The 25745-nt window shown below is 36.7% G+C and overlaps 2 protein-coding genes across 2 annotated transcripts; both read right to left on the bottom strand.

Annotated features, from left to right (window-relative positions):
• Positions 1–3826: 3826 nt before the first annotated feature.
• On the bottom strand, positions 3827–8148 carry LOC124540305 (protein CBFA2T1-like). The gene is made up of 5 exons (XM_047117787.1): positions 7983–8148; positions 7278–7402; positions 6105–6260; positions 5434–5541; positions 3827–4313 (listed from the first exon to the last, which is right to left on the bottom strand). The coding sequence occupies exons 1-5, from the start codon at positions 8122–8124 to the stop codon at positions 4029–4031; spliced, it is 816 nt and encodes a 271-aa protein (XP_046973743.1). The 5' UTR covers positions 8125–8148; the 3' UTR covers positions 3827–4028.
• Positions 8149–8166: 18 nt separating this feature from the next.
• On the bottom strand, positions 8167–25444 carry LOC124540267 (protein CBFA2T2-like). The gene is made up of 7 exons (XM_047117736.1): positions 25348–25444; positions 22723–22821; positions 22198–22364; positions 21608–21754; positions 20603–20730; positions 8485–8660; positions 8167–8186 (listed from the first exon to the last, which is right to left on the bottom strand). Exons 1-7 carry the CDS (start codon positions 25442–25444, stop codon positions 8167–8169), a joined length of 834 nt encoding a protein of 277 aa, XP_046973692.1.
• Positions 25445–25745: the final 301 nt, after the last annotated feature.

Below are 25745 nucleotides of genomic sequence, written 5' to 3'. Positions count from 1 at the left end.
CAACGGTAACTGTCGTCTGCATAGCAATGAATGTTCCCAATTTGCAACAAGTCATTGATATGATTTTTTTTTTTTATGCAGAAGAAACAACGTGGGTGATAGAACGCAGCCTTGTGGAACACCAGCATTGACGAACTTTAAGTCGGAGCATGCACCGTCTACAACGACCTTGATGCTCCGATCTGCCAAAAAGCTGGTAATCCAATTGCATAATTTCCCGGGAAGCCCATAGGAAGGAAGCTTCGAAAGAAGCGCTTTGTGTCACACGCGATCGAAGGCCTTCGCTATGTCCAAGCTGGCTGCTAATGCCTCACCCTTGCTCTCAACTGCTTCAGCCCATCTATGAGTAAGGTAAACTAGAAGATCACCGGCCGACCGACCCCGACGGAAACCGTACTGGCGGTCGCTAATCAGCTGGTTCTCCTCTAGATACCGCAGAAGCTGGCAGTTTATAAGGGACTCCATTATCTTGGAGAGCAAGGAAGTGATGGCTATAGGCCTATAATTGGACAGATCTGATCGGTGCCTTTTTTAGGGATCGGATGCACCAAAGCAGTTTTCCAGAAGTTCGGGACGACGCCTAATGCGTAGGATTGCCGGAAAAGACGCGTTAAGACCGGTGCCAACTCGGGAGCACATGTCCGTAGCACGATTGGAGGGATGCCATCGGGTCCATTCGACTTGTGAATGTCCAAGGAAACAAGTGCTTTCCGAACTGCACTTTGCCGAATTTTAACCTCCGGCATCGTCGTATCACACCGCGGGATTGATGGTGTTGACTTTCCTTGGTCATCCAGAGTCGAGTTCGACGCGAGGAGAGATCCTAAAATATCGGCCTTCTCCTTCGCGGTATGGGCCAATGACTCACCGTCACTGTGCAAAGATGGAAAAGAAGGCTGACAGAAATTCCCTAGGACAGCCTTAGCGAGAGACCAGAACGTACGTGTTCCTGATGGGAAGCGCACCAGTCTCTCGCCAATTCTGCCAATGTACTTCGACTTCGCCTCAGCTATCACGTTTTTGAAGGACCTGTAGGCAGAGTTATATTCCTTTCTGAATGTGCTGGTGTTTGCATCACGAGACGCTGATGCGTTAGCCCAGTCTTGGTAGCGTTCCCATTTTCGGCGTGAAGCCGTCTTACAGAGGCGACCAAAACAGGGCTGGGACTTGCCACCAATGGGCACCGCAGAATATGGATGATGGTACCTGAAGCACCACATCGGCGACAGAGTCAGCAACAACGCTCAGATCATCCATCGAGAAACAAACTCGCCCCCATGGATAAGATGCAAAGAAGGACCGCATCCCATCCCAATCTGCTGACTTGTAGTGCCACACGCGACGACAGCCCGCGAAACGAGGTCGTGAGTATCGTGTAACTGGCACTGTACTCCGGACGAGACAGTGGTCCGACGAGCCCAGAGGGGGATCGACGACAATCTTATAGCCGTCCGGATGCGAAGTCAGCAGAATGTAATTGTCTTTAAAACAATTATCTTGGCACAACTTCAGATTTCGAAAGTACATTTAAAGAGAGCTGTCGGCCATTTTGTAACCTCAGGGCTTGAGACTCCTTTTGATTTAATTTTGACAATGATCAAAGATTGAATACTAAAATATACTAAATATAATACAGTAACATTCGTATTTAAAATATAATCTGGTTGGTTAATGTATGCTGTATTGACGACCTCCATGGTCGAATAGTGTGTACATTAGTGTTTAGTGTAGTCTAGTAGTTTCCATTGGCACGCCATTCCGAGGTCCCGGGATCGATTTCCCGGCCGAGTCAATACAGAAAACGTTCATTAGATTTCTATGTTGTTTTGTGTTTGTGGTACCGTCGTTATTTCTGATTTTCCATAACACAAGTGATTTAGTTACTTATATTGGTATCAGAGTACTTGTATGTGATGTTGTCAAATATTTATGTATTTATTTATGCTTTGATTTTGGATGACCGTGTTACTCCCAACAGTTAATGCTGTTTAAAAAATAAAACGCCAATGTTACCAGTTACTATTTTTTATATTTCATGAACTAGACATAAATACGGAATGAATTATTAAAACTATATACTTATATACACAAACCTTAACAATATTAAATTCGAAAAATTTACAAATAATAATAATAATTAATATTGCACATCGTTACTAGGAAACATAGAAAAAGGTGCATTAAGATAAAAATGTGAGTGATATCTTATATATTTATGTAAAGGAACATTTATTATATAGTGCTATTATATATTTCAGATTATTCGTTATCTATTTTAACACATAACCATGTAGAATTTATTTTTTTTAAACAATAAAATTCGATTTTCAAATTTGACAGCTGTCATTTGTCATATTTAACAAACCGTTATTATTGACTGTGTATTTCGATATTTTCGAACATTCTCGATAATTTATCTATCGTCAAATACATTACTCTCTCGTCTGAATAATCGGTTAAATAACAATACTAGTCAGCTTCCTAACCTGTAACCTCACAACCTAAGACTGACACAAATTTATATTAAATAAGCTGGCAACATTCACTTTGAGATGTTAATGTTGCCACCACAATAAATTATTTATCAAATAACCATAAATATTTATTACAATATATTTTATTACATAATATTTACAAGTAAAACTTAAATATGGCACAAAGAATAAATACTATGAACATAAATAATATTTTAATAAATAATAAAGGAAATACTTTAAACATAATTGTTTTGTTTGTATCATTGTTAATACAATGATAATGAAATTTTCTTTGATAAGGATTGTTTTGGTTGTTATTGTTGTTAACAAAATCTAAGGGCACAAAGACATATTTATCTCTTCATGAAACTCTTCCAGACAATCTGATACATGGATAACAATTTTGGCCTGTTAAAAATACTTTGTGTCTTTTAACGGATAATCAAGCTAATAATCTCATTACTAATTCCATTTCTTTTACTTTTTCAAGTTCAGGGTATCTGGATCAGTGAAAATAAGGGAAGACCCGGCTTAAAGAGGTGAATAGGGGAATTCTTCATCAGTTAATTATATAGCGTATAAAAAGTCCGGAATAGTCAATAGTTTTTTGGGTTTCTCTGTTGGAATTTCTCAAAAAAATCTGGTTTTTAATGATCTAGATAAATAAGCTGGAGGCTCAACTGAAGGAAATTGTTGTTTTTCCAACTGAAGATATTTAAATTGCGTCAGACTACCTATCCATGTAGTCTTGCGCAGACAGTTAATCGTATAACATAATTTATTCTATGTAACTTGTTGTATATCCATTCTATTTCAATTGGATTTTTAAAAAAATGAGAAAAAAAGGTCAAATCAACCATTTAAATTCTTCACAGCAGACACATATAATGTATGAACTAATCCTTAGTCTATGGCCAAATCGAATTTCCATTTTAAATCTTGTTAATAAAATAAAATAAAGTTTTTGTTACAAATTGGTCCTGATTGTTCTGCAATTCTAAACTAAACTAACAAAAGTATAGTCATCTCTTTCTAATGAGCGAGGTTAAAGATTATAGCAAATTTAGTCTTTTGGAATTAATTGAGGTTTTGAAATACAATCAGAACCAATTACTACTTAATAAAACTACAAAAGATCCTAAATATACAATCGAGTTAAATATTAATTACGACACAAAATAACATTTATTTACAAACCATTAAAACAAAGTCTTATACATTATTTTTCGTTACAAATTATACAAAAATCAATACAACCTTATTTGTATTCTCATTGCCGGACTCATCAGCCATTTATAGAGAGGATTTGTATCTATTCTTCTGGGAATTATAGATGCGCAGTATATCATGCAGATCTTAAATATATATTTGGAGAAATTGACTTTTGTATAATATGTAGTCAAATGAAATATATACATTTACATTAAAACGAATTTAGAAATTACACAACTCGTCACAGAACATCTCAGGATTATTCGAAGGGTGAGAGGTTTACCGTCTTATCTTCCTGGGGAACTTTATCGTATTCCCCAAAAAGTCCCTATTGAGGCGTCATTTCTTCCCCCCAATCGCTCCGATCAGCCCCTGAGCTGAAGACAGCGTCGCCAAAGCAATTCGCTCAGAATTGGATGCCAGGTTTCTCTCCTGAGTGCTCGTCAGCAACCTCTCGGCGGAGTTGAGCGTGGTGAGTGACAGACGGTTATCGGTGGCCGTGGTCGGGTTTGTTGGGGTGGTGATGGGGGTTGTGGAGCGGGGAAGGGTTTTGGTGAGGGTTGTAGTCGTTGGGGGGGAAGTGCGCTGTAACGTGGTGGGTTTTTGATCGCGACCGCTGCACACCTGGAATGATACATCATGTTATTTAATAACGGTTATGTTTAAATAAGAATTTACGATTATTATAAGAAAATCCAAGAATTCTAAAACGTCAGGACAAACTAGTTTTGCCTAGGCTAAACTAGATCTTCCTATACACGATAGGATTAACGAGTATAGCAAACTAAGTTGTCCTAATGTAAATACGCGCACTCTAGGATGTTTGGACTATACAAGGAAATAACTGGCTTTTACATAATATGTACATAAGCCCAGTGTATAATTTTAAAATAGTTATCTTAACCGATAATTGCGGGTTCAAACCCAGGCAAGAACCACTGAATATTCATGTGCTTAATTTGTGTTTATAATTCATTTCTTCTCTTCAAGGAGGAAACCTGCATGTGTCAAATTTCATAGAAATTCATGAGGCAGAATTTCGATGAAACTGTACTCCACCAACCAGCATTGGAACAGCGAGGAGGAATATGTTCCAAACCTTCTCCTCAAAGGGAGAAGAGGCCCTGAAGTGAGAAATTTTCTTGGTGGTAGGGCTTTGTGCAAGCCGGTCTGGGTAGGTACCACCCACTCATCAGTTATTCTACCGCCAAATAACAGTAGTCAGTATTGTTGTGTTCCGGTTTGAAAGGTGAGTGAGTCAGTGTAACTACAGGCACAATGGACATAACATCTTAGTTCCCAAGGTTGGTGGCACATTGACGATGTAAGGAATAGTTAATATTTCTTACAGCGTCATTGTCTATGGGCAATGGTGACCACTTACCATCAGGTGGCCCATATGCTCGTCCGCCAACCTATAACATAAAAAAAAAAAAATTACAGGCTGTTCTTCTTGTTTGTTGTTATATGGAATCTTATAGAAATGTTATATATTCTTATAAAAAATCTACCATTAGTTTGGAAGAAATACATCAGACGTGCGTATATGTTCGTGTATATGTATGTTATATATCTTGGGTAACGTGTGATTAGTCTTAAGTTTCCTAATATCCTTTAGTACTTTGTTTCTCCAATTCTGTTTTTAACATGACAAGTTAAATATTTAGTATTGAATAATGTTGTACGAAAATACGATCTAATTGTTTCTAATTCTTTTTTGAGTGAATGATGAAAATAACAGTACCTGGTGATGGTTCTCCCAGTCCTTGTGTTGACAGAAGGCTCCGCAATAGCGCGCCGCGTTACAGCCCGAGCAAGTCTCCTGCGCCTTGCGACCGCAGTTCCAACAACACTGGACAACAATGGACCGTAATTACCACTATATTAATTACCAGCAACCACCTAGGCTTCCCACGAATTCAATATTGATAGTAATTACTAAGTATTAAGTAGCTACACAATTTGTTTATTTACGACATCACATTAGAAACGTCTAAAATTATAAGTGTTTCTTTACTATATTATCCATGTGTTATATACAAAAACATTCCTCTAGAAACATTCTATCTATTAAAAGAAGGACAGGCAGCGGTAAGCGACTTTGTTTTATACTGTGCAATGATTATTATAATAGTCCTTTGTTAGCGAAATTATCTAGGTTTGCATGGGTACCACCCACTCCCCAAAACGAAGAAATGGGCCCTAAACTATTACGTGCTGATACTTGATTACATATACATTAGCACAGAGAAATATTAACTGTACACACTAAACAATACTTACACGCAATGGGAATATGATAGTACCAGCAAATATTCAATCACTTTTGAATCAAAACACAATAAACAAGTATTGATTTCGACAGCATTTTGACAGTAATACAAATATCTTGTCATACAATGGATACAGCCTTACATTCTGCTGTCCCGAGGCGCTAGGGCTGAGGTCCCGCCCAGGGGGTGGCGAGTGTCTGCGTTCGACTTTGCCGCGCTCCGCTGACACCAGTTCCAGAGCCTTGGATTCAGCAGCGCCCACAGCCCGCTGCAGCTCCAGCAGAGCTTGACGTTTCACCTGGACAAATTCGAATTGGACTATATAGTCAGAATATAAAAACATTATAAATTGACTGAATAACTCTATCATCTATATTATATGTTACCGTTAGATTACAAACATCATTAGATTACAATCTATCTCGTGAGATAGTAAACTATCGAAATATTGTGAACAGTAAAATATGTTTGCAATTTAACGCATTATTTTTCGCTACATTGTAATCTGCTGTCTGTTTGTCGCTCTTTCAATAATTTGGTATGTAGACAATTTGAATTTCAAGGAAGAATATAGGCAACTTTTTTCCTCTTTCCTCTTTTAACTCATGACAACTAGTAAGACATAAAAATATTATTAAAGTAAAAAAAAGTAAAGTAACAGCCTGTTAATTCCCACTGCTGGGCTAAAGGCCTCCTCTCCCTTTAAGGAGAAGGTTTTGGAACATATTCCACCACGCTGTTCCAATGCGGGTTGGTGGAATACACATGTGGCAGAATTTGTATGAAATTTGTCACAAGCAGGTTTCCTCACGATGTTTTCCTTCACCGCTGAGCACGAGATGAATTATAAACACAAATTAAGCACATGAATCAGCGGTGCTTGCCTGGGTTTGAACCCGCAATCATCTGTTAAGATGCACGCGTTCTAACCACTGGGCCATCTCTGCTCCTATTATTAGTCACCCTAAAATATTTGATACTTTGAAGTTTGTATTTCTAATAAGGGGTTAATTTCTGTGGGTGGTGGTTTACCACCTTATAAAACAAGAAATAGGTCTTCACTTAACATTATTGCTTTAAATATAAATAATACCTGTTGACTTCCAAGCAGAATATATGTATTTATATTTGTATTTTTTAAATGTTGAAAAAGAGTAACTACTGAGTTTCTTGCCGGTGCTTCTCGTTAGAATCTACTTTCCGGACCGATGGTAGCTTCACTTAATAGTAAAATGACAATTCAAAAGTGTTTGTAAAAGCCTACTTGAATAAAGTTTATTTTATAAGTAAAGTTTTCATTTTATGATTATCTCACCTGGTTCACAGCATCTTCAGCTCGTCTCCTGACTTCAGCGACTCTCTCTTCTGTCTGCCGCACAGCTGACGCCATGATTTCACTCGCTGCTCGTTTGATATCATTGCTCTCAGTGGGTTCAATACCTGATGGGGAATGGAATACCATTTTAATAATCACAATCAATGTTTCATTTATTTCAGATTTTATGTCCACTTTATTAACAACATTATTGTCTGTTACGCCACTCCGTTAGATATAGCCTAACAGTGATTGATATAAAGAAATAAACATTACTTTATAATTTTGAGACTGGTACGCTACTGAAAGTACCATCTCTGTTGCCAGGGGAATATATCACATGTCCTTTAGAAAACCATCCAAACAAACCATCCAAACCAACCAACCAAACGCAGCTAATTCATAAGACCCTATGAAGATAACTTCTGCCAAACTTCCAATCTCAACGAAAATTAATTATTAATTATTTTTTATTTATTGAGTATTACGTCAACGAAACGCATAACCTTTGAAGTGCCATCACATAGAGCTTGCACTATCCGGAATATCAGATTTTCTCAAGATGTTTTCCTTTGCCACAAAGCGATAAAATAAACAGATGAAAGTTAAGCAGCGCTCATTTACATTGGAACCTGTATTTTTCAATTCAATCAAAATATCCTCGTAGTCTTGCCACTGGACTATCTTGTAATGGATAAAGCTTACCCCTCTGTTGTAATATGGCCAGCGCTCGCTTAGTCTTCTCCACCATGCTGAGGATGCAGTTTAGCATCGTGTTGATGTTCTTCCATTCGTCATCACTCTTCAGCAATCCTGCTGGCCGCGGCTCCGTGAACGGGGCATTCATGGATGAGACATCTCGGACTGTGATGCCACCTAAAACCACGAATCATTTAGCCTTGGAAATATCTTTAAAAATGTTTTTTCCGTATTACAATCTTAACATTTGTTTTGATTTTAAATACAAATTAATAATAAATTGTAATACTGAAGTATATGGATTGTTTTTATTGGTAATTTTGATCATAATGAAGGGTAACTCTTGCAAATTCATGAGTATATGAATTTATAAGAAGTACGTGCATTGTAGGGCGAAAGTGTATTATAAGGAACGAATTCCTAAGAAGTCATTTTATTTCCTTTAGAGTGATATAAAACCTCCTTATGTGTTGCAGAAAAAATAACCAATAAAGTTTTTAAAACTTACCATCTCGCCTTTCGAATCCTGTTTCTTGGGCGGTATGATAGCTGTGGTAGGAATGGTAGTCGAACAAACTCGCATTACTGGGCAGGGGGTAGAAAGGCGAGGGGTTGAAGAGGCTCGGGCGTTTTGCGTGCGGCGGGTAGTCATCGTGCGAACCGTTTGTTTGAGGGTCGTAGAAGCTGTAACAATATTTGTGATGGAGTAATATGTCACTACACTTTCACCAATAGGCATAAGCTTTACGAAATCTGTGGCAATTATGAGTATTTTCTCATTTTTAAAAAGATTTATTTGCTTAGATATATTGCCTTAATTTGTAGGTGGTCATTATTAATGAATAGAGTAATTGCCAATAATATTTGATGACTGATTTATTTTTAAGAGCCAGTCAACCCGAATTGACCCCCATATGTGTCACGTGAGTGTCATATCATACGCTTCGAAGTTCCAAAATCCGGGCTGATTCTTAATGAAATTTTAATAAAAAAAACCTAATATCGTTTTACCGGCCCCACGTAGGTTTTAAACTAAGATCTCGAGTTTTGTAGCCTTATATCTAGGCACTAGACTAACGCGGCAGTTTGAGTATATATATTTATTCAAAGAGGCTTTTACCTCACCTCCCTTGGCATTTTAATATGGCCTACCTATATCCTATGATATGATATGGTACTCTAGTATAGGGTATATATATTATTCTATTTAAGACTAAATAAGTTATCTGTTCAAAGAAGCGTCATTCAATATATTATCTTAATTAACGACACGTTTAAAATCCTGCAGATATATCAAAGGCAAACGGAACTTAAAAGTAAGATCAATTAGTTAAAAACAAATCACAACCGCCGGGGTTCTCGAGTTTCCAATACAAGAGATAACTTCTAAGGCGTAATCAGAACCGAGCTTAATTAAAATGAATATATTGGTAGACTTTTGTGCGAATACCTGGGTAGGCAGTGGCGGATTTACAAATCTACCGCTAGTAGGCTAGTAGGCTATTCAATTTTTGCCGCCCCTACCTTTTTTGCAACATTTATGATTTGTGTTCTATCGTCCTCATTAGATCGGTATTTTCTCGTTATGTGTTATTTGTTAATGTAACTAACATTATAAACTAGGTGATATTTCTGACAGTTACTCGATTATTTTTCCAACCCACTTTGTAGTGACGATCATACGGAATACGGACGTAATGTGTATACGTATACGTATATAGTTATAAGTTTTTTTTTCTCTAAGATAATAACAAATTTGGGCTAAATTTGCCGCCCCAGCCGGTGTCAGCACGCACCTCAACAATCAAAAGCAAGAAGCGATACGAGTCCTTTGATTGACCCAGTATATTATCGTATAAAAGGTAATTTTTAAAAAACAAATTTCTTAAAGTATTATCGTATTGTTCTTTGATAAATATACTGAAGGGGTTTTTTTGGCTGACCGACTCCAAATATAGCTTTATTACTTTTTAGTGCATATTTATTTGTTTTAAAATTGTGTTTTGTTTCAAGTGGGTTGTTCTTTTTGTTAAAATTTTTATTTATTTTTTTATTTTAAGTTAAACTGATGTAGATAAACTAATTTTTCTTAATATGGATAGATTAAGGGTGCCATTTATATGAGTCAAAAACTACTTCGAGGGCAATTTCAAAAGAAACTTGCGACTAAAGCAAAAATAGACTTTCGTAAATGCGGCTTTAGTACATGTGGTATAAACTACAAGGTACCACTCTCGAAAGAGCTGTATCGACCTCAGTAAAAAAACTTTGCAAAAGAGCTAATATATGTCGAACATCATATGACATAACACCACATACACAAAATTTGATTAAAGACAGTAAAAAATTCTGCCCCATATCGCTTCAACTGTGAGGTACCACAAACACCCAGACCCAAGACAACATAGAAAACTAATGATAATCAATATCGACTCGGCCGGGAATCGAACTCGGGACCACAGAGTGGCGTACCCTTGAAAACCGGTGTACACACCACTCGACCACGGAGATCGTCAAAACTTTAAAACTACGTAACGGATTTTGATGCGGTTTTTTTTTATTAGTTAGTGTGATTCGAGGGGAAGATTTGTGTATATAATACATAAACAATATAGTAAAGACACATTGATAATTTTAGAAGTTTTCAATGTGATGTCGTAAATAAACAAATTCTGTATATTTAGTATCAGTATTGCCCCGGCTTCGCACGGGTGCTAGTTGATTATATTATTCGAATATGACAATTACATTAACATAAACACGTTACGGAAGGTGACTCAAATATCCAAGTAACCTATAAATAAAAAAATCGACCGAGTATCGCTAACGTGCTCCTCAGAATTGTTCCGTTCCCTTCCGTTCCGTTATTTTGTCATGGATCCTATGCTGAGAACCTTACTAAACTTTTACCAAACTACCCTTGAAGTATATCCTTTATAATAAAAAATGAATTATCAAAAATATTCACCTATTTATGGCGCACATACATAATACAAATTTAAGACTTATATCGTTTTCATACAGATACCATCATCGGCACAGAATAATATTAAAATGGGACCCCACGGGAAGCACTACCTTTCAAACAAAAAAAAAAATCGAAATCGGTCAACCCAGTAAAAAGTTATGAGGTAACAAACATAAAAAAAATACAGACGAATTGATAACCTCCTCCTTTTTGAAGTCGGTTGAAAATACAAAAATAGAACAATCAAAACATTTATCACACGATTACCAATATGATAATTAATTAATGATATATTAATAATGTTTTGAATAAGAATAAAAGCAAAGTTAATATCGAAAGCCATTAAAATTTAATCAACAAAGGGCTGTATATCTGCTAAACCAAGCCGTGGCATTGTTTAAAAGTTTCGGTAATTAATTGAACGCGATCCAAAAACCGCGTATAGATAACGATCTTTCAAATGCAATCGAGTACAATGCGTGTATTGGCGGAGTTCCATGATGCGGTCTGTGTTGTGAGCGGGCGCGGAGCTGCCGACAGAGCTTGCTGACCGCGCTCATTAATTGTGGCCTCATTAATTCTTGAGGGCTAGGGTAATTTACGTAGTAGGGCTTTGTGCAAGCTCGTCTGGGTAGGTACCATCCACTTATATTATATCGCCAAACAAAAGTACTTGGTGTTCCGGTTTGAAGTGAGCCAGTGTAACTACAGGCATAGCATATTAGTTCCCAAGGTTGGTGGCGCATTTGTTATGAAAGGAATGGTTAACACTTACAGCGCCATTGTCTTTGGGCGGTGGTGACCACTTACCATTAGATGACTCATATGCTCGTCCACCAACCAATAGCATAAAAAATGTTAAATATAAGTCTTACTTAACTAGCCAAACGCATCGGCTTCAAAAACTTAACTTCAACTTTTAAACTAATAAACAAACATCAAAACAGTTTTAATTTTCAGCTTCTAGGAAAGTTTCACTATTATATTATACGTGTATTAAACATATGAATATTCCTCTAGAGTGACTCTATTCATTGAAGAAAACCGCATTAAAATCCGTTGCGTTGTTTAAAAGATCTACACATACTGACGGCGCGAAGCGACTTTGTTTTATAGTATGTAAAGATTATGACAGTTATTCAGCGCAGCTTATCTCGTCTTTGATTAGTCCAAATATAGTAGAACTAGTCTAATAGAATAGATTAGATTAGAATTGATTAACGTGTCGTGTAACAACAATAACAACATCCTGTAGATTACCATCTAGGCATATCCCTTTGAGGAGAAGATTTGGAACATATTCCACCACGTACCAATGCGGGTTGGTGGAATACACATGTGGCAGAATTTTTATGAAATTAGACACATGCACATTTACTCACGATGTTTTCCTTTACCACAGAGCACGAGATGAATTAAACACATTATTCGTACAATACCGTGTAATTATAAAAAAGAATTATTGATTGGAAACCCGCTGTAATGTCAACCCTTCAACCGGGCCCGGAGCATGGCGCGCTAGTTTGTTCGTTCAGTAATAAATAATAATCGGAACAAGAGGCCGCTGTTTGTGAGATAGCACTGTTCGCCGGTCTTGCGATGGATATTTAATTATTTATGCAATAGCTTTTAGTTTTATCAAAGACCGAACTCGGGGAATTTAATTTAAGATTGTGATATCTTTAATCTAATGTTTTAAATAAATATTCAATTGTTTGGTTAGTTTTTCGAGGGATGCAATCGTTCTGATATCGAGACCTTTGGGGTAGGTTTTGTGCAAGTTTACTACTGATTTCATCCGATACTCTACCGCCAAATAGAAATACTTAGTGTAAAAAAAGTAAAATAACAGCCCGTAATTTACTCACAGTTGGGCCAAGGCCTCCTCTCCCATTATGGAGATGGTTTGGAACATATTCCACCACGCTTGTTCAAATGCGGGATGGTGGAATGCACATGTGGCAGAATTTCGATGAAATTAGACACATGCAGGTTTCCTAGCGATGTTTTCTTTCACCGCCGAGCACGAGTTGAATTATAATATATATATACAATCATCGAAATCATCGGTTAAGATGCACTCGTTCTAATCACTGGACATCTCGGCTACTTAGTGTAATGTCATTTAAATGGTACCAATCATAACACATTCTATAGCCAAACAACAACGCTTACCATTGTTGTGTTCCGGTTTGTAGGGTGAGCCAGTATAACTACAGCAACAAGGGTCATACCATTTTAGTTCCCAAGAATAATAGAACATTGTTTAAATAAGTAATTATTAGTAGTACCAATGTCAGAGGCGATCACTTCTTTAAGTCATTAGTCATAGGCTCAACTTATATGTCATAACTAGATATTATAAATATAATACTAACATAAAAGTAGCCTAAGTTACTGCTTATTACATTAACTATCTGCTAGTAAAAGTCCCGTCAAAATCGGCCCAGCCGTTTCAGAGACTATCGTGAAAAACAGATAGACAGACGCTATTTTGATATATGTATGTACCGTGTATACATACATATGCATTTATTAAGACGCGGATATTTTAATATTACAAACAGACACTCCAATTTTATTATATGTATAGAAAATCTGAATAATATATTTCTAAATTCAATCCGTTGTAATTATAATCACCAACTTCTAACTCAGGCGTGATCTCAACATGTGGTCAAGTACCAGTGTGATAGTCATTTAATATCAATTATAAATCTCGTCCAACAAAATTTGTCCTTTCAACTTTTGTAACTCATGTCCACGCTAATTGAAGTTTTATGTTAACCGATTTATAAGTTAAATCTAGGCAGTATTTTGATATTCTAATCTATATTAAAATATATGTATTTTTGTCGTCTGTGGGTCCTTAAAATTGTCCAAAAAGTTTTCTATTAAAATAAAAATTTTAATTTTTATGAACTCTTTTTCCATCCGTCCAAATTAGATCACTCTATAGCTATATTACAAGAGGCAATAATACGTCATAATTATCAATGTGTTAGTTAATCAAAATTAAAATCAAAAAGTACTTTATTCAAGTAGGCTTTTACAAGCATTATTGAATCGTCATTTAACAATATTAAGTGGAGCTACCACCGATTCGGGAAGTATATTCCAGTAAAAAACTCAGTAACTCTTTTTGAAAATTTAAAAATACAGTAATTTTAGTTAAATACAAAAGTATTAATTCCACGCTTTTTTAACGTCTGTAAAATCTTGTAGTGAATAACAGTACAACAACAATTATTTATTTTAATTTATGAAACAACTAAGTTTCAAGTATCTGTGAAATTGTATTATAGAAACGGAGTTATTAATTAATGTTATGTATTCAGAAATCTTGTCCAAAATATATTCACTTATAAAACGATATAAAAATTAAACACTCTAGATATAATAGAGTGTAGTGATTACAGGAATTCGATATAATTTACCAATTTTCCGGCATACGTGGCTGCGGAGGCCACGCCAACCGCTTCTAATAACTCAGCTCTCATTTCGCGCACATGCTAACGAATGCCCATTAGCGCACTCTGCCAAATGGTACCGTAACTCAACGCTAAACAAAACCGCGGCCTTAACTTATGTACATACGGAACCACGTTATAACGAAATTATAAGTAGTTTCTCTGAATACATATCTGTATATAAAACGTTGAAACATGTACATGTAGGGATCTACAATGTTCTACATATAACAACTTTACATACTACATATAAGAACTTTATTTACACACTTACACACACTAATAAACAGTTATAATTAATTACATATACTACTTAAAGCTGAGATGACCCAGTGATTAGAACGCGTGCATCTTAACCGATGATCGCGGGTTCAAACCCAGGCAAGCACCACTATATATGTATGTGCTTAATTTGTGTTTATAATTCATCTCGAGCTCGGCGGTGAAGGAAAACTTCGTGAGGAAACCTTCATGTGTCTAATTTCATAGAAATTCTGCCACACGTGCATTCCACCAACCCGCATTGGAACAGCGTGGTGGAATATGTTCGCAACCCTCTCCTTAATGGAAGAGGTTGCCTTATCCCAGCAGTGGGAAATTTACAGGCCGTTACTTAAAAAAACGATTGCAAAATATCTGTATAATTCAGCTACAATAATAAATATAAAAAATGCACCAGAAAACACCTAATAAAATGATGGATAATTCTTAATAATGTTATACATTGCATTAAGTTAATGTCGCTTCGGAATTTAGATTCTAGAAGAACCGGCAAGAAACTCCGTAGTCTACTTTTCCACCAATCAAATTCAATACATCTATCAATAATCAGACTTAGAGGCGGATTTACAAATTTGCCGCTAGTAGGTTTTACAATTTTTGCCGCCCCTACTGACTTACAATACGTTAGTTTAGTTCACAATCATATTGATTACATTTATTCTGAAATTGTAACTTTATGTTTTGTGTTCAATCGTCCTCATTACATCGGCTCTTACTCGTTATTAGTATGATTATAATCTAGGTGATATGATATTACATTTTTTATAATAACAAATTTGGACTAAATTTGCCGCCCCTCTAAATCTGCCGCCCTAGGCTCCAACCTGCTTAGCCTATTGGTAAATCCGCCACTGAATCAAAGCCAAAGTCAAAAACCTTTATTCAAATTAGAAGTATTTACACTTTCTTATTGATAGTCAAAAATCTATCACCGGTTCGGAATTTAACACCTCGGACCTGAGAAGAACCGGCGAAAGAAACTCAGCGGGATCGATTTTTATAGTGAAATTATATATGCGAAATATGCATGCGAAAGTACAGTCCACTTCTTCGCGCTAAGGCTGCTGAATCGCATTTGATGAAATTTGCTATGGATTTAGTTTGATTCCCGGGGAAGGCATAGGCTACCTGTTAAATAAACTCGTAAGACTGATATGTCCCAGTGGTTAGAACGCGTGCATCTTAACCGATGATTGCGGGTTCAAACCCAGGCAAGCACCACTATATATTATATGTAGTTAATTTGTGTTTATAATTCATCTATTACTCAGTGGTGAAGGAAAACATCGCGAGGAAACCTGTATGTGTCTAATTTCATCATTCATCGAAATTCTGCCACATGTGCTTTCCGAAGAAGCAACCTTATCCCAGCAGTGGGAAATTTACAGGCTAATTTTACTAATTTTTAACATATACAATAATACATATCTCTACATTCTATATATATATACTCCTCGTGAGAGTAAAATGGGGCTCGATGATTTGTGTGCTATATGTAGAGTTTTATAAATTTCGGGCAAGTAACGTCGCAGTTTCAGTGTGACGTAATTAATGAATTCATGATACCTGATATATTTTAATGTTTCGAACAGATATACCATTGACCATTAATAAAACGTTTCATTACCAAAACTTGCTTAGAAAATTAGTTTATTAAAATAAGGACACGTAAAATCTATCATAAATACACAACTTCTCGTACAGCCTACAAAGCCTCGACCGCAAAAATTTGTCAACTATGGCCTGTGGCATGCGAGTGACAGGCTCTTAGGTAGGGTCTTCACTGAACACGTAACGATAGAGCTAATAAGAAGCTATAATCTATATTAATATTATAAATTTAAAAGTAATTCATAAAAATTCTGTCACATGTGTATTCTATCAACCCGCATTGGAACAGCGTTTTGGAATATGTTCCAACCTCCTCAAAGGAAGAGGAAGCCTTAACCTAGCAGTGGGAAATTTACAGGCTGCTGTTGTTGAAAGTGACTGTCTGTGTGTCTATCTGTCATTCTTTCATGACCAAACCAGTGAACCCAATTTGACAAAATTTGGTGTGAAGCTAATTTGGTTTGGATTGGATTCCTTGGATTTTCCAAGGATCCTTGGAATCTTTGGAAAATCCAAGGAATAGGCTTTTTTATCTATCACATGACAACCTAAAGCGAGCGAGGCCGGTCGACTACTAGTAAAAATATACAGACACATATTCTGTTAAATGCACATTACATGTACATATATAAAATTTCGTCTTTCTCAGAAACGGGTCTGACGTTTTCGTTCCAATTTTGCATATAAATTAAGTTATGTTGTAATGTATGTTACATGGCTATATATACGAAAAAAGACAATAAGAATCACAAAACTAGAAATATAGGAAAGTATGCCAAATGAAATATTCACATAAAGTCAAAAGAGTAAAGTAACAGCCTGCAAATTTTCCACAGCTGGCATAAGGCCTCCTCTTCCATTAAGGAGAGGATTTGGAACATATTCCATTCACATGTCAGTCTGTAATTATCCCACTGCTGGGCTAAAGCCTTCCCTTATTGATAATAAATTTGTTCTACCGCCCAGTACATCAATTAAAAATATACAAATGTTTTAATCGCTGGGAATATCTCAGAATTAATTTTAAATGAAGCAACATTCGACGTTTCCATCGATTCGGAATATGACAGTGCATCTGTGCTTGCACAAACTTGTGCAGTGTAATATGTCCTGCGTAGTTAGCCAGACCCTTGAGACTAGCTGCCGTGAGCATACTCGGTCAATATTAAATGTATTTCATCCCTTATGCGACAAAATTACGGAGTACCCAAAATGTGCATCTAAACTTGTCAATTCTGGAAGCCTATAATTAAATACTATTTTTTTTATGGAATAAGTTGGCGGACGAGCATATGGGCCACTTGATATTAAGTGGTCACCATCACCCATAGACAATGACGCTGTAAGAAATATTAACTATTCCTTACATCGTCAATGTGTCACCAACCTTGGGAACTAAGATGCTATGTCTCTTATGCCTGTAGTTTCACTGGCTCACTCACCCTTAAAACCGGAACACAACAATACTGCGGTCTGTTGTTTAGGAGTAGAATATCTGATGAGTGGGTGGTACCTACACAGGCGGGCTTGCACAAAGCCCTACCACCAAGTATAAAACAAAGTCGCTTACAGCTGTCTGTCCCTATGTAAGTTTAGATATTTAAAATTACGCAACAGATTTTGATGCGTTTTTTTTAATAGATAGAGTGTTTCTGTAGTATATTTAGTATTAGCATTGCACCCCTGCGAAGCCGGTGCGTGTTGCTAGTTACATATATATGTACCTATTACTATTAACGCAACTGTCTCTGATTACTTCAACCCATTTAAAACAAAGATGATAAATGCCAAGAGTACACAAATCTTTTCACAGTAGATTAATAGCGGTATATATAAGAGGGTGTAACGCAGGCAGCCAGCCTTACGTTTTGATAGAAAGTCGGTGGTGTGAGGCGAATAACCTGTCCGCGACACACGCGTGCTCTTGACGGCTATTGGGAGAATGTTCACGTCTGACTTTTAGTCAAAGAACAAGTGACACAGTCGCGATTAGCTTCAGACGCGAGAACGATCTTAATAACCATTTATATCAATTTAATTATAAAGCACTCGAGATGGCCCAGTGGTTAGAACGCGTGCATCTTAGCCGATGATTGCGAGTTCAAACCCAGGCAAGCACCGCTGTTTCATGTGCTTAATTTGTCTTTATAATTCATCTCGTGCTCAGCGGTGAAGGAAAACATCGTGAGGAAACCTGCATGTGACAAATTTCATAGAAATTCTGCCACATGTGCATTCCACAAACCCGCATTGGAACAGCGTGGTGGAATTTGTTTCAAACCTTCTCCTCAAAGAGAGGAGGCCTTTAGCTCAGCGGTGGGAATTTACAGGCTGTTGTTATTGTTGTTGTTGTTATAAAGCACTAGATGTCGCCTTTTCGTTCGCGTTTTTGGGGTTCACTTGTCATTTTCTAGGCGAAAAAGGTAGTCTATGTTCTTTCTTGTAGTTCAAGTTTGTTTCATACCAAATTTCACCAAATTCGGTTCATTGATTTGGTAGTGAAAGAGCGACAACGGATAGACCTACTTTCACATTTATAACATTATAGTATAGATTTGTAATACTATACTTGATATTGCGGGTATCTGGATAACATTTATGTTTATGTATACAGTGAAACCTGGTTAAGTAAAACTTCAAGGGACCTGCAATGTTGTTTCACTTATAGAGGTATTCCACTAACTCAGTGTCTCAGATACCTAGGTATAAATTTATATCTGTCTCAGATATAGAGGTGGGCTTTGACATTTTGCAAAAAACACCTTTATGGTAGTAAAGGAAAACTCAAACTTGGAGTCATTGATACCTCAAATTACATACATAGTTAAGTGCGGAATTTGTGGGTAGAAAAAGAATAAGTTAGTAAAAATACAAAACCATGTTATCTCAGTTACAGAAGTTTATGCATAAAAAAATCACTTGCTGTCTCATTTATAGAGGTTATTCTAATGATAAAACAAAATAACAAATCCCAGTTATAGAGGTTTGCTTCGTCCCACTAACAGAGGTAATTCAATGCCAAAGTGATGGGACCGGTTCCAGTTATGGAGGTATTTCACTTATCCAGGGCTCACTTAACCAAGTTTCAATGTATTTTGTCTAATGCTCAATGTTCAAGGGAAGCATCGTGAGAGACCTCTGATCGTTTCAGCACTAACCTTGCCCTCAAACGGAGAGCTTTAGCTCAGCGGGACATTTATAGAACTCTTTTACTTCAAAATAAATCAATTTCTACAAAACCTGACACAATCAACCTTACGGAAAGGTGTTTCCGTTCACTTAATTATTAAAATGACTTAATTACAATGAATAGAGTATGTCAAAAGATTCATTTGCTTGTAAAAGCTTGCTTGAATAAAGTATATTTTAATTTTAATTGATAATATAAATTATAAAATCCCAACAAAAAAACTTTCATGCAAAAATTGTTAACTCTAGTGTTCAAGGTAGATATCACTTTGTTTATCTTATAAATGATTAAAAATTTTACAACCATTTTTGAATCATCATTTAATAATTAAGTGAAGCTACCACCGGTTCGAAAAATGTCTAACTAGTATGCGCTTGCCACTCACAATTCAGTGGTCCATTTGCAATTGCCATAAATAAAAATCGTCGAATAGGTACCACGGTATGAAAACTTTTTTGTCTATTTATATAATGATTATGAAAACTTCATAATATATTTACGAGTTAAATTGAAGAATTTCTTATATTTAATCGAGGTAGATAAAAGTCATTCCTTTTTAAATTTCCTAAGAAAGAAATTCAGCCATAAAAGAGGAAAACGTGTTTAAAATCGAACAAAAAATCTATTTATATAAAACCTATAAATAAATATAAATATAAATATTGGACAACATCACATACATTACTCTGATCCCAATGTAAGTAGCTCTTTATCTACTTACATTGGGATCAGAGTATCACTTATGTTATGGAAAATTAGAAGTAACGAAGGTACCACAAACACCCAGACCCAAGACGACATAGAAAACTAATGAATTTTCTACATCCTCGGGACCTCGGAGTAGCGTACCTATGAAAATCGGAGTTCACACTACTCGACCACGAAGGTCGTTAAACCTATATTAATAACTTTGACTGTCTATCTGTTGCTTTTTGCTAACCAAACTGCTGAACAGAATTTGATGAAATTTGGAATGAAGCAAATTTAAACTCCAAGAAAGGACGTATGAGAACTAACATCCAAAAACGCGAGGAAAGCCGGGCGAATACTGGTGATCATAAATATGAAACTAAATATTAAAACTCAATAATTAATTTCGACTTACGGGTCGCTGGCGCGCCGCTTAGCTGCCGCTTCGTTGCCGGTTCCTTGCTGCGGCGCGAAAATGTCGCTGCTGTCCCCGCCAGACTCCAATATCAGATGTTCGTGTGATCTTATATACTGTAGAGGTGTCTGAAATTGAAGAAAATATTTAATGATCTCTATTAATGGTGGTGACCCCCCCACCATAATATATTCTATCACCAAACGGAAATCGTAAGTGCTTTGTGTTCCGGTTTGAAGAGTGAGTGAGTCAGTAACAAGACAAAGGACATAATATCTTAGTTCTTAATATTGGCGGCGCATTGGCGATGTAACGCCAACGTCTATGGATGGTGATGACCACTTACCGTCAGATGACCCAATTGCCAGTTCAATTACCTATATTATGGTTCCAAATTCCAACATACAATTTTCTAATTAAACTTGATTATTGACTAATGAATTTGTATTTGTACCTAATAACAGTATCTGAACTGTTTGTAAAATAAATCACATTTATTTATATATATGACTTTATATATAAATAAATGTGACGTATATTATGAGTCGAGATGGCCCAGTGGTTAGAACGCGTGCATCTTAACCGATGATTACGGGTTCAAACCCAGGCAAGCATCGCTGATTCATGTGTTTAATTTGTCTTTATAATTCATCTCGTACTCGGCGGTGAAGGAAAACATCGTGAGGAAACATGTGACAAAGTTTCATAGAAATTCTGCCACATGTATATTCCACCAACCCGCATTGGAACGGCGACCATAATCCACATATGTTCCAAACCTTCTCCTCTAAGGGAGAGGAGGCCTTTAGCCCAGCAGTGGGAATTTACAGGCTGTTGTTGTTGTTATATTATATATACCTGTCCTCTGCCCGAAATATTCTAAAAGAGATCGCCGTTTTGACGATAAGCCCGTCTGTTGCATTCGCGCAATTTCTATTTGATTCATGCTAACAATTTAGTTTTAATTTTTATTGGTGCGGTAAATAATAAATAAATAAATTGTACCTGTTTAGTTCTTCTCGCTTTCGCGTGCAAATCCCTCTGAGCCAAGGGCAGCAAAGCCCTCAGGAAGCCAGGCACAGACGCACGAAGGGGATAGTTTGTGCACTCCTGGACGCCCACTTGAAAATCTTCAATATTCACTACCCCAGCCTGCCAAGAATGTCATTAAAATACTTACATACTTATACATTATAAATTTTATCAATTACTAGTTGCCCTTTGATACAGCAGGAGTACCTTGAATTAAAATATAACTAATATCACTTATGAGCTGAGATGGCCCAGTGCCAGCCCAGCTAGAACGCGTGCATCTTAACCGATGATTGTGGGTTCAAACCAAGACAAGCACCACTAAATATTTATGTGCTTAATTTGTGTTTATAATTCATCTCGTGCTCGGCGGTGACAACATTGTGAGGAAACCTGCATTTATCTAATTTCATAGAAATTCTGCCACATATGTATTCCACAAACCCGCATTGGAACACCGTGAATGTGTTCCGAACCCTCTCCTCAATTCCTCAAAGGGTGTGAAGCCCAGCTGTGGGAAATTTATAGGCTGTTGTTGTTGTTATTGTTGTAATATCACTTACCACAAGGTTGAAAATCAACTGTCGCACTCGTTCGCCTGTATCAGCGCTCACGTCAGAAGCGAATTGCTGCAGCGCTGACAGGAATCGACGTAAGCGCTGTAGCGCTGGAGCTGATCTCGAGCCTTCAGGTAGAGGAGGCGACAGAGATTCCGTTGAAGATAACGCAGCTGTGAAAAAATATAAAATCTTTAATATATTCTAATATATATACTTGGTGGTAGGGCTTTGTGCAAGCCCGTCTGGGTAGGTATCACCCACTCATCAGTTATTCTACCGCCAAATAACAGTACTTAGTATTGTTGTGTTCCGGTCTGAAGGGTGAGTGAGCCAGTGTAACTACGGGCACAAAGGACATAACTTCTTAGCTCCCAAGGTTGGTGGCACATTGACGATGTAAGGAATAGTTAATATTTCTTAGAGCGTCATTGTCTATAGGTGATGGTGACCACTTACCATCAGGTGGCCCATATGCTCTTTTCCACATATGAGGGGTAAGACAGGTCTAAGATCGTATGATAAAATTACCTGCCGTTCCATTATTTTGAGGGCTGGGCGGTCCAGGAGTTGGAGAGGATCTTGCATCATCCTGGTCGGGCGATCTTCTGTCCTTGCCTGAAGTGGTAGCTGCAACAAGACAAAACAGTTTGAACATCAATATCGTTTAGTATAGCGTATACAGGCGTTCCATGTATTTTATACATGTATTAATATAAGAATTAATTATATTAAATGCTGAAATATATACAAATATGAACTAAAACTAGTTGCTGTATAAATCTTGACTTGAATTTTGAAGCAAAAAAAGGACTAAATATCCGTTTATTATATCTTATTGCTTTTTTGTTCCATTTGCTGTCGAAACGCTCGGCCCTTGGAGTGGTGGTGCAAAAAGCTTTATCAAAAGTATAACACCTCGCCTCATTGCCTCCACTGGTGACAGGAGGGCTGGTTCGTTTTTTGCCCAGAGGATCGGAATTGCGATTCAACGGGAAAATGCTAGCATTCTTGCCACCATTCCACGCGGTCAAGATTTATACATGTTGATTTGTGATGTTGATCTAAGCCGGTTAATGAATAGGCACAGCGACAATTAACTTATCGCTGTTTTCTTAATTTTAAGTTTTGCTATGTACCTGCCTTTTGTTTCTTTTGTATTTATTTTATTATTATTGTATAGTTTTAAGTCTAAGTGTTGACAACAAATATCGATGTACGGATAATTCCAGTGGGGTTTTTGTTACCTCGTCGTCAATATAAACAAAGAATGTATATTCAATAAATCAATAAATAAATAAATAAAAATAGAAACACGTAGCCAATTAAATACCGTTAACCAAACCTGTTGGTACCTAAGTCCAATATGCCACTGAGAATTTATGTATGGAACCTTAGTAGGATTTGAATTCAGGATAATTATGAACATACGAGCTAGCTAAGTCAGACAGCAAATTTATTAACATTATCGTTAATCAGTCAGAAAAACGTGTTTTCTTCGAGTAATTTCACTTGATTATAAATCTATTTATTAGCCAACACCCTCCTTTATATGCAAAATTATTAATATATCTGTATGAGTGAGTTACAGCACGACACAACTTATACCTAGCTTCGGCAAATTCGTAAAACCGATCACATCTGAATTAAGTACGCTATCCTAAATTATCAATATTTATTTCTTATGATGATCTTAACACAAACGTAATAACGTGTAATATCATTTGACCTAATGTATTCGCCAATTTGACACGTCGATTTGCTTTCTCGGGTTGAACTGACGCGAGAATCTATAGCGACGAATGGCGTCGAATCGAGCTATTTCTATTGATTACACAACCAATCGGTAGGAATCGGTTCTATTGAATTTGCCGATGCTACATCTAAGTTGTGTCGTACTATACGTTTGTACTTACGATATGTCTCAGTGTGTATGTGTTTACGAGTAAACAACAACAAACAAATTATATTATATTCGATGAGTTTATAAATTAAACTTGGAAGCGTTCGCATTTTTGAGTGAATGGAATACATCTAATCATTCATCAATCATCATTCAATGGTCAGTTTATAACAAATTTTATTAACACGTTCTCCGCGGCATAATTATTTTTCTCCATGCCTGCGGTACGAGGCGCTTAAGATCTTCTACGGAAACTACCATCCCGTAACGTTTGAGAAAATACAACACGATATGATGTAATGCTGTGATGTTATCGAATTTTTGTTCTTGGTACATGGTCAAAGAGACCCCGTATTAAGTAGTCTTATCGATCAGAAGGGCATTTGAGTTTTTTTAAATAAAAAAAAAGAAAACACGGATAACCTTATAATCAACAATTTGACAAAATAGTAATTACAAAAAAAAATTATATTTACACACTACCCACAACCTAACTTTAATACCACAGCCCAGAATACCACGCGCAGAATGAATGAGGCTCGGCAAGCGCTTGCTTTTCAACCGACTTCAAAAAGGAGGAGGTTATCAATTCGTCTGTATTTTTTTTTATGTTTGTTACCTCATAACTTTTTACAGGGTGGACCGATTTTGATAATCTTTTTTTGTTTGAAAGGTAGTATGCAATTATTTTTATGCTGCACTCGTTTCCGGTTTAGGAAAACTAGGTTTCGGTAAGAGTAGGTACACTAACTATATCATTCTGTTTGCAAAAGACATCAAATAAATATATTTATAATCTTCCTACAATGTATCAAATACACGTTAGGGCCTCCGCACGGCAGAGATGTTTGTTTTTCTTAGTCGCACCAAGGGAGACATATACTGGGCGTATTATTAATGGCGATGAAAGGAAGGATCACTGTTTCTTATAACGCCATTGTCCATGGGGGATTGTGACCACTTACCAGCAGATGGACCATATGCTCGTCTGCCAACCAATAGCATAAAAAACTCGGCATTTGTGTCAAAAACATCAAGCGCTTAAGTTACTTAATAATGAGTATACAACATGGAGAATTTATTAAAACAACGTATGTTAGTCGGTGTTATTCATTTATTTATTTTTATTTAAAATACTTTATTGACCAACAACATAAGTTGTGACAAAAGGCGGACTTAATGCCTGAAGGCATTCTCTACCAGTCAACCTAGGCCAAACAGAAAGTCATGAAGGTGGTAACAATAAATTTTACTTGAATGTATGAACGTGGTCCTGATAAATAAATCAGGCCGCTGGTTTAGCGACCCCTTCGCAGGCTCAGCCTGAGCAAACACATCGTGCCGATGCATGTCGGACGCTGTTTATACCGACGACAGACTCCGGAGCCGAATCGATTTCACACGAAAAATAGAAGATCGTTTTCGTAAAGTATAATCCGTTATTTCATCACAAACAAAACCAAGATTTGACGTTGAATTCCGTGACCATATACTAAAGCCTTCTGGGTAATGTGTTACTCTTCTGGTAGAAGTTTTGTGTATAAGTATTATAAGTAAAGAAAGAAATGTATAATTTGTAGATTCCCTATGTAGTTTAATCTACAGAAGACACAACAGAAAAGGATTGGATATAAAAAAAGAAATTCTCCAA

This window comes from Vanessa cardui, chromosome 24 (assembly GCF_905220365.1).
Source record: "Vanessa cardui chromosome 24, ilVanCard2.1, whole genome shotgun sequence".
In the NCBI taxonomy this organism is placed as follows: Eukaryota; Metazoa; Arthropoda; class Insecta; order Lepidoptera; family Nymphalidae; genus Vanessa; species Vanessa cardui.
Note: the sequence above shows the minus strand (reverse complement) of the source record. Positions and strands in the feature narration are given on the sequence as shown.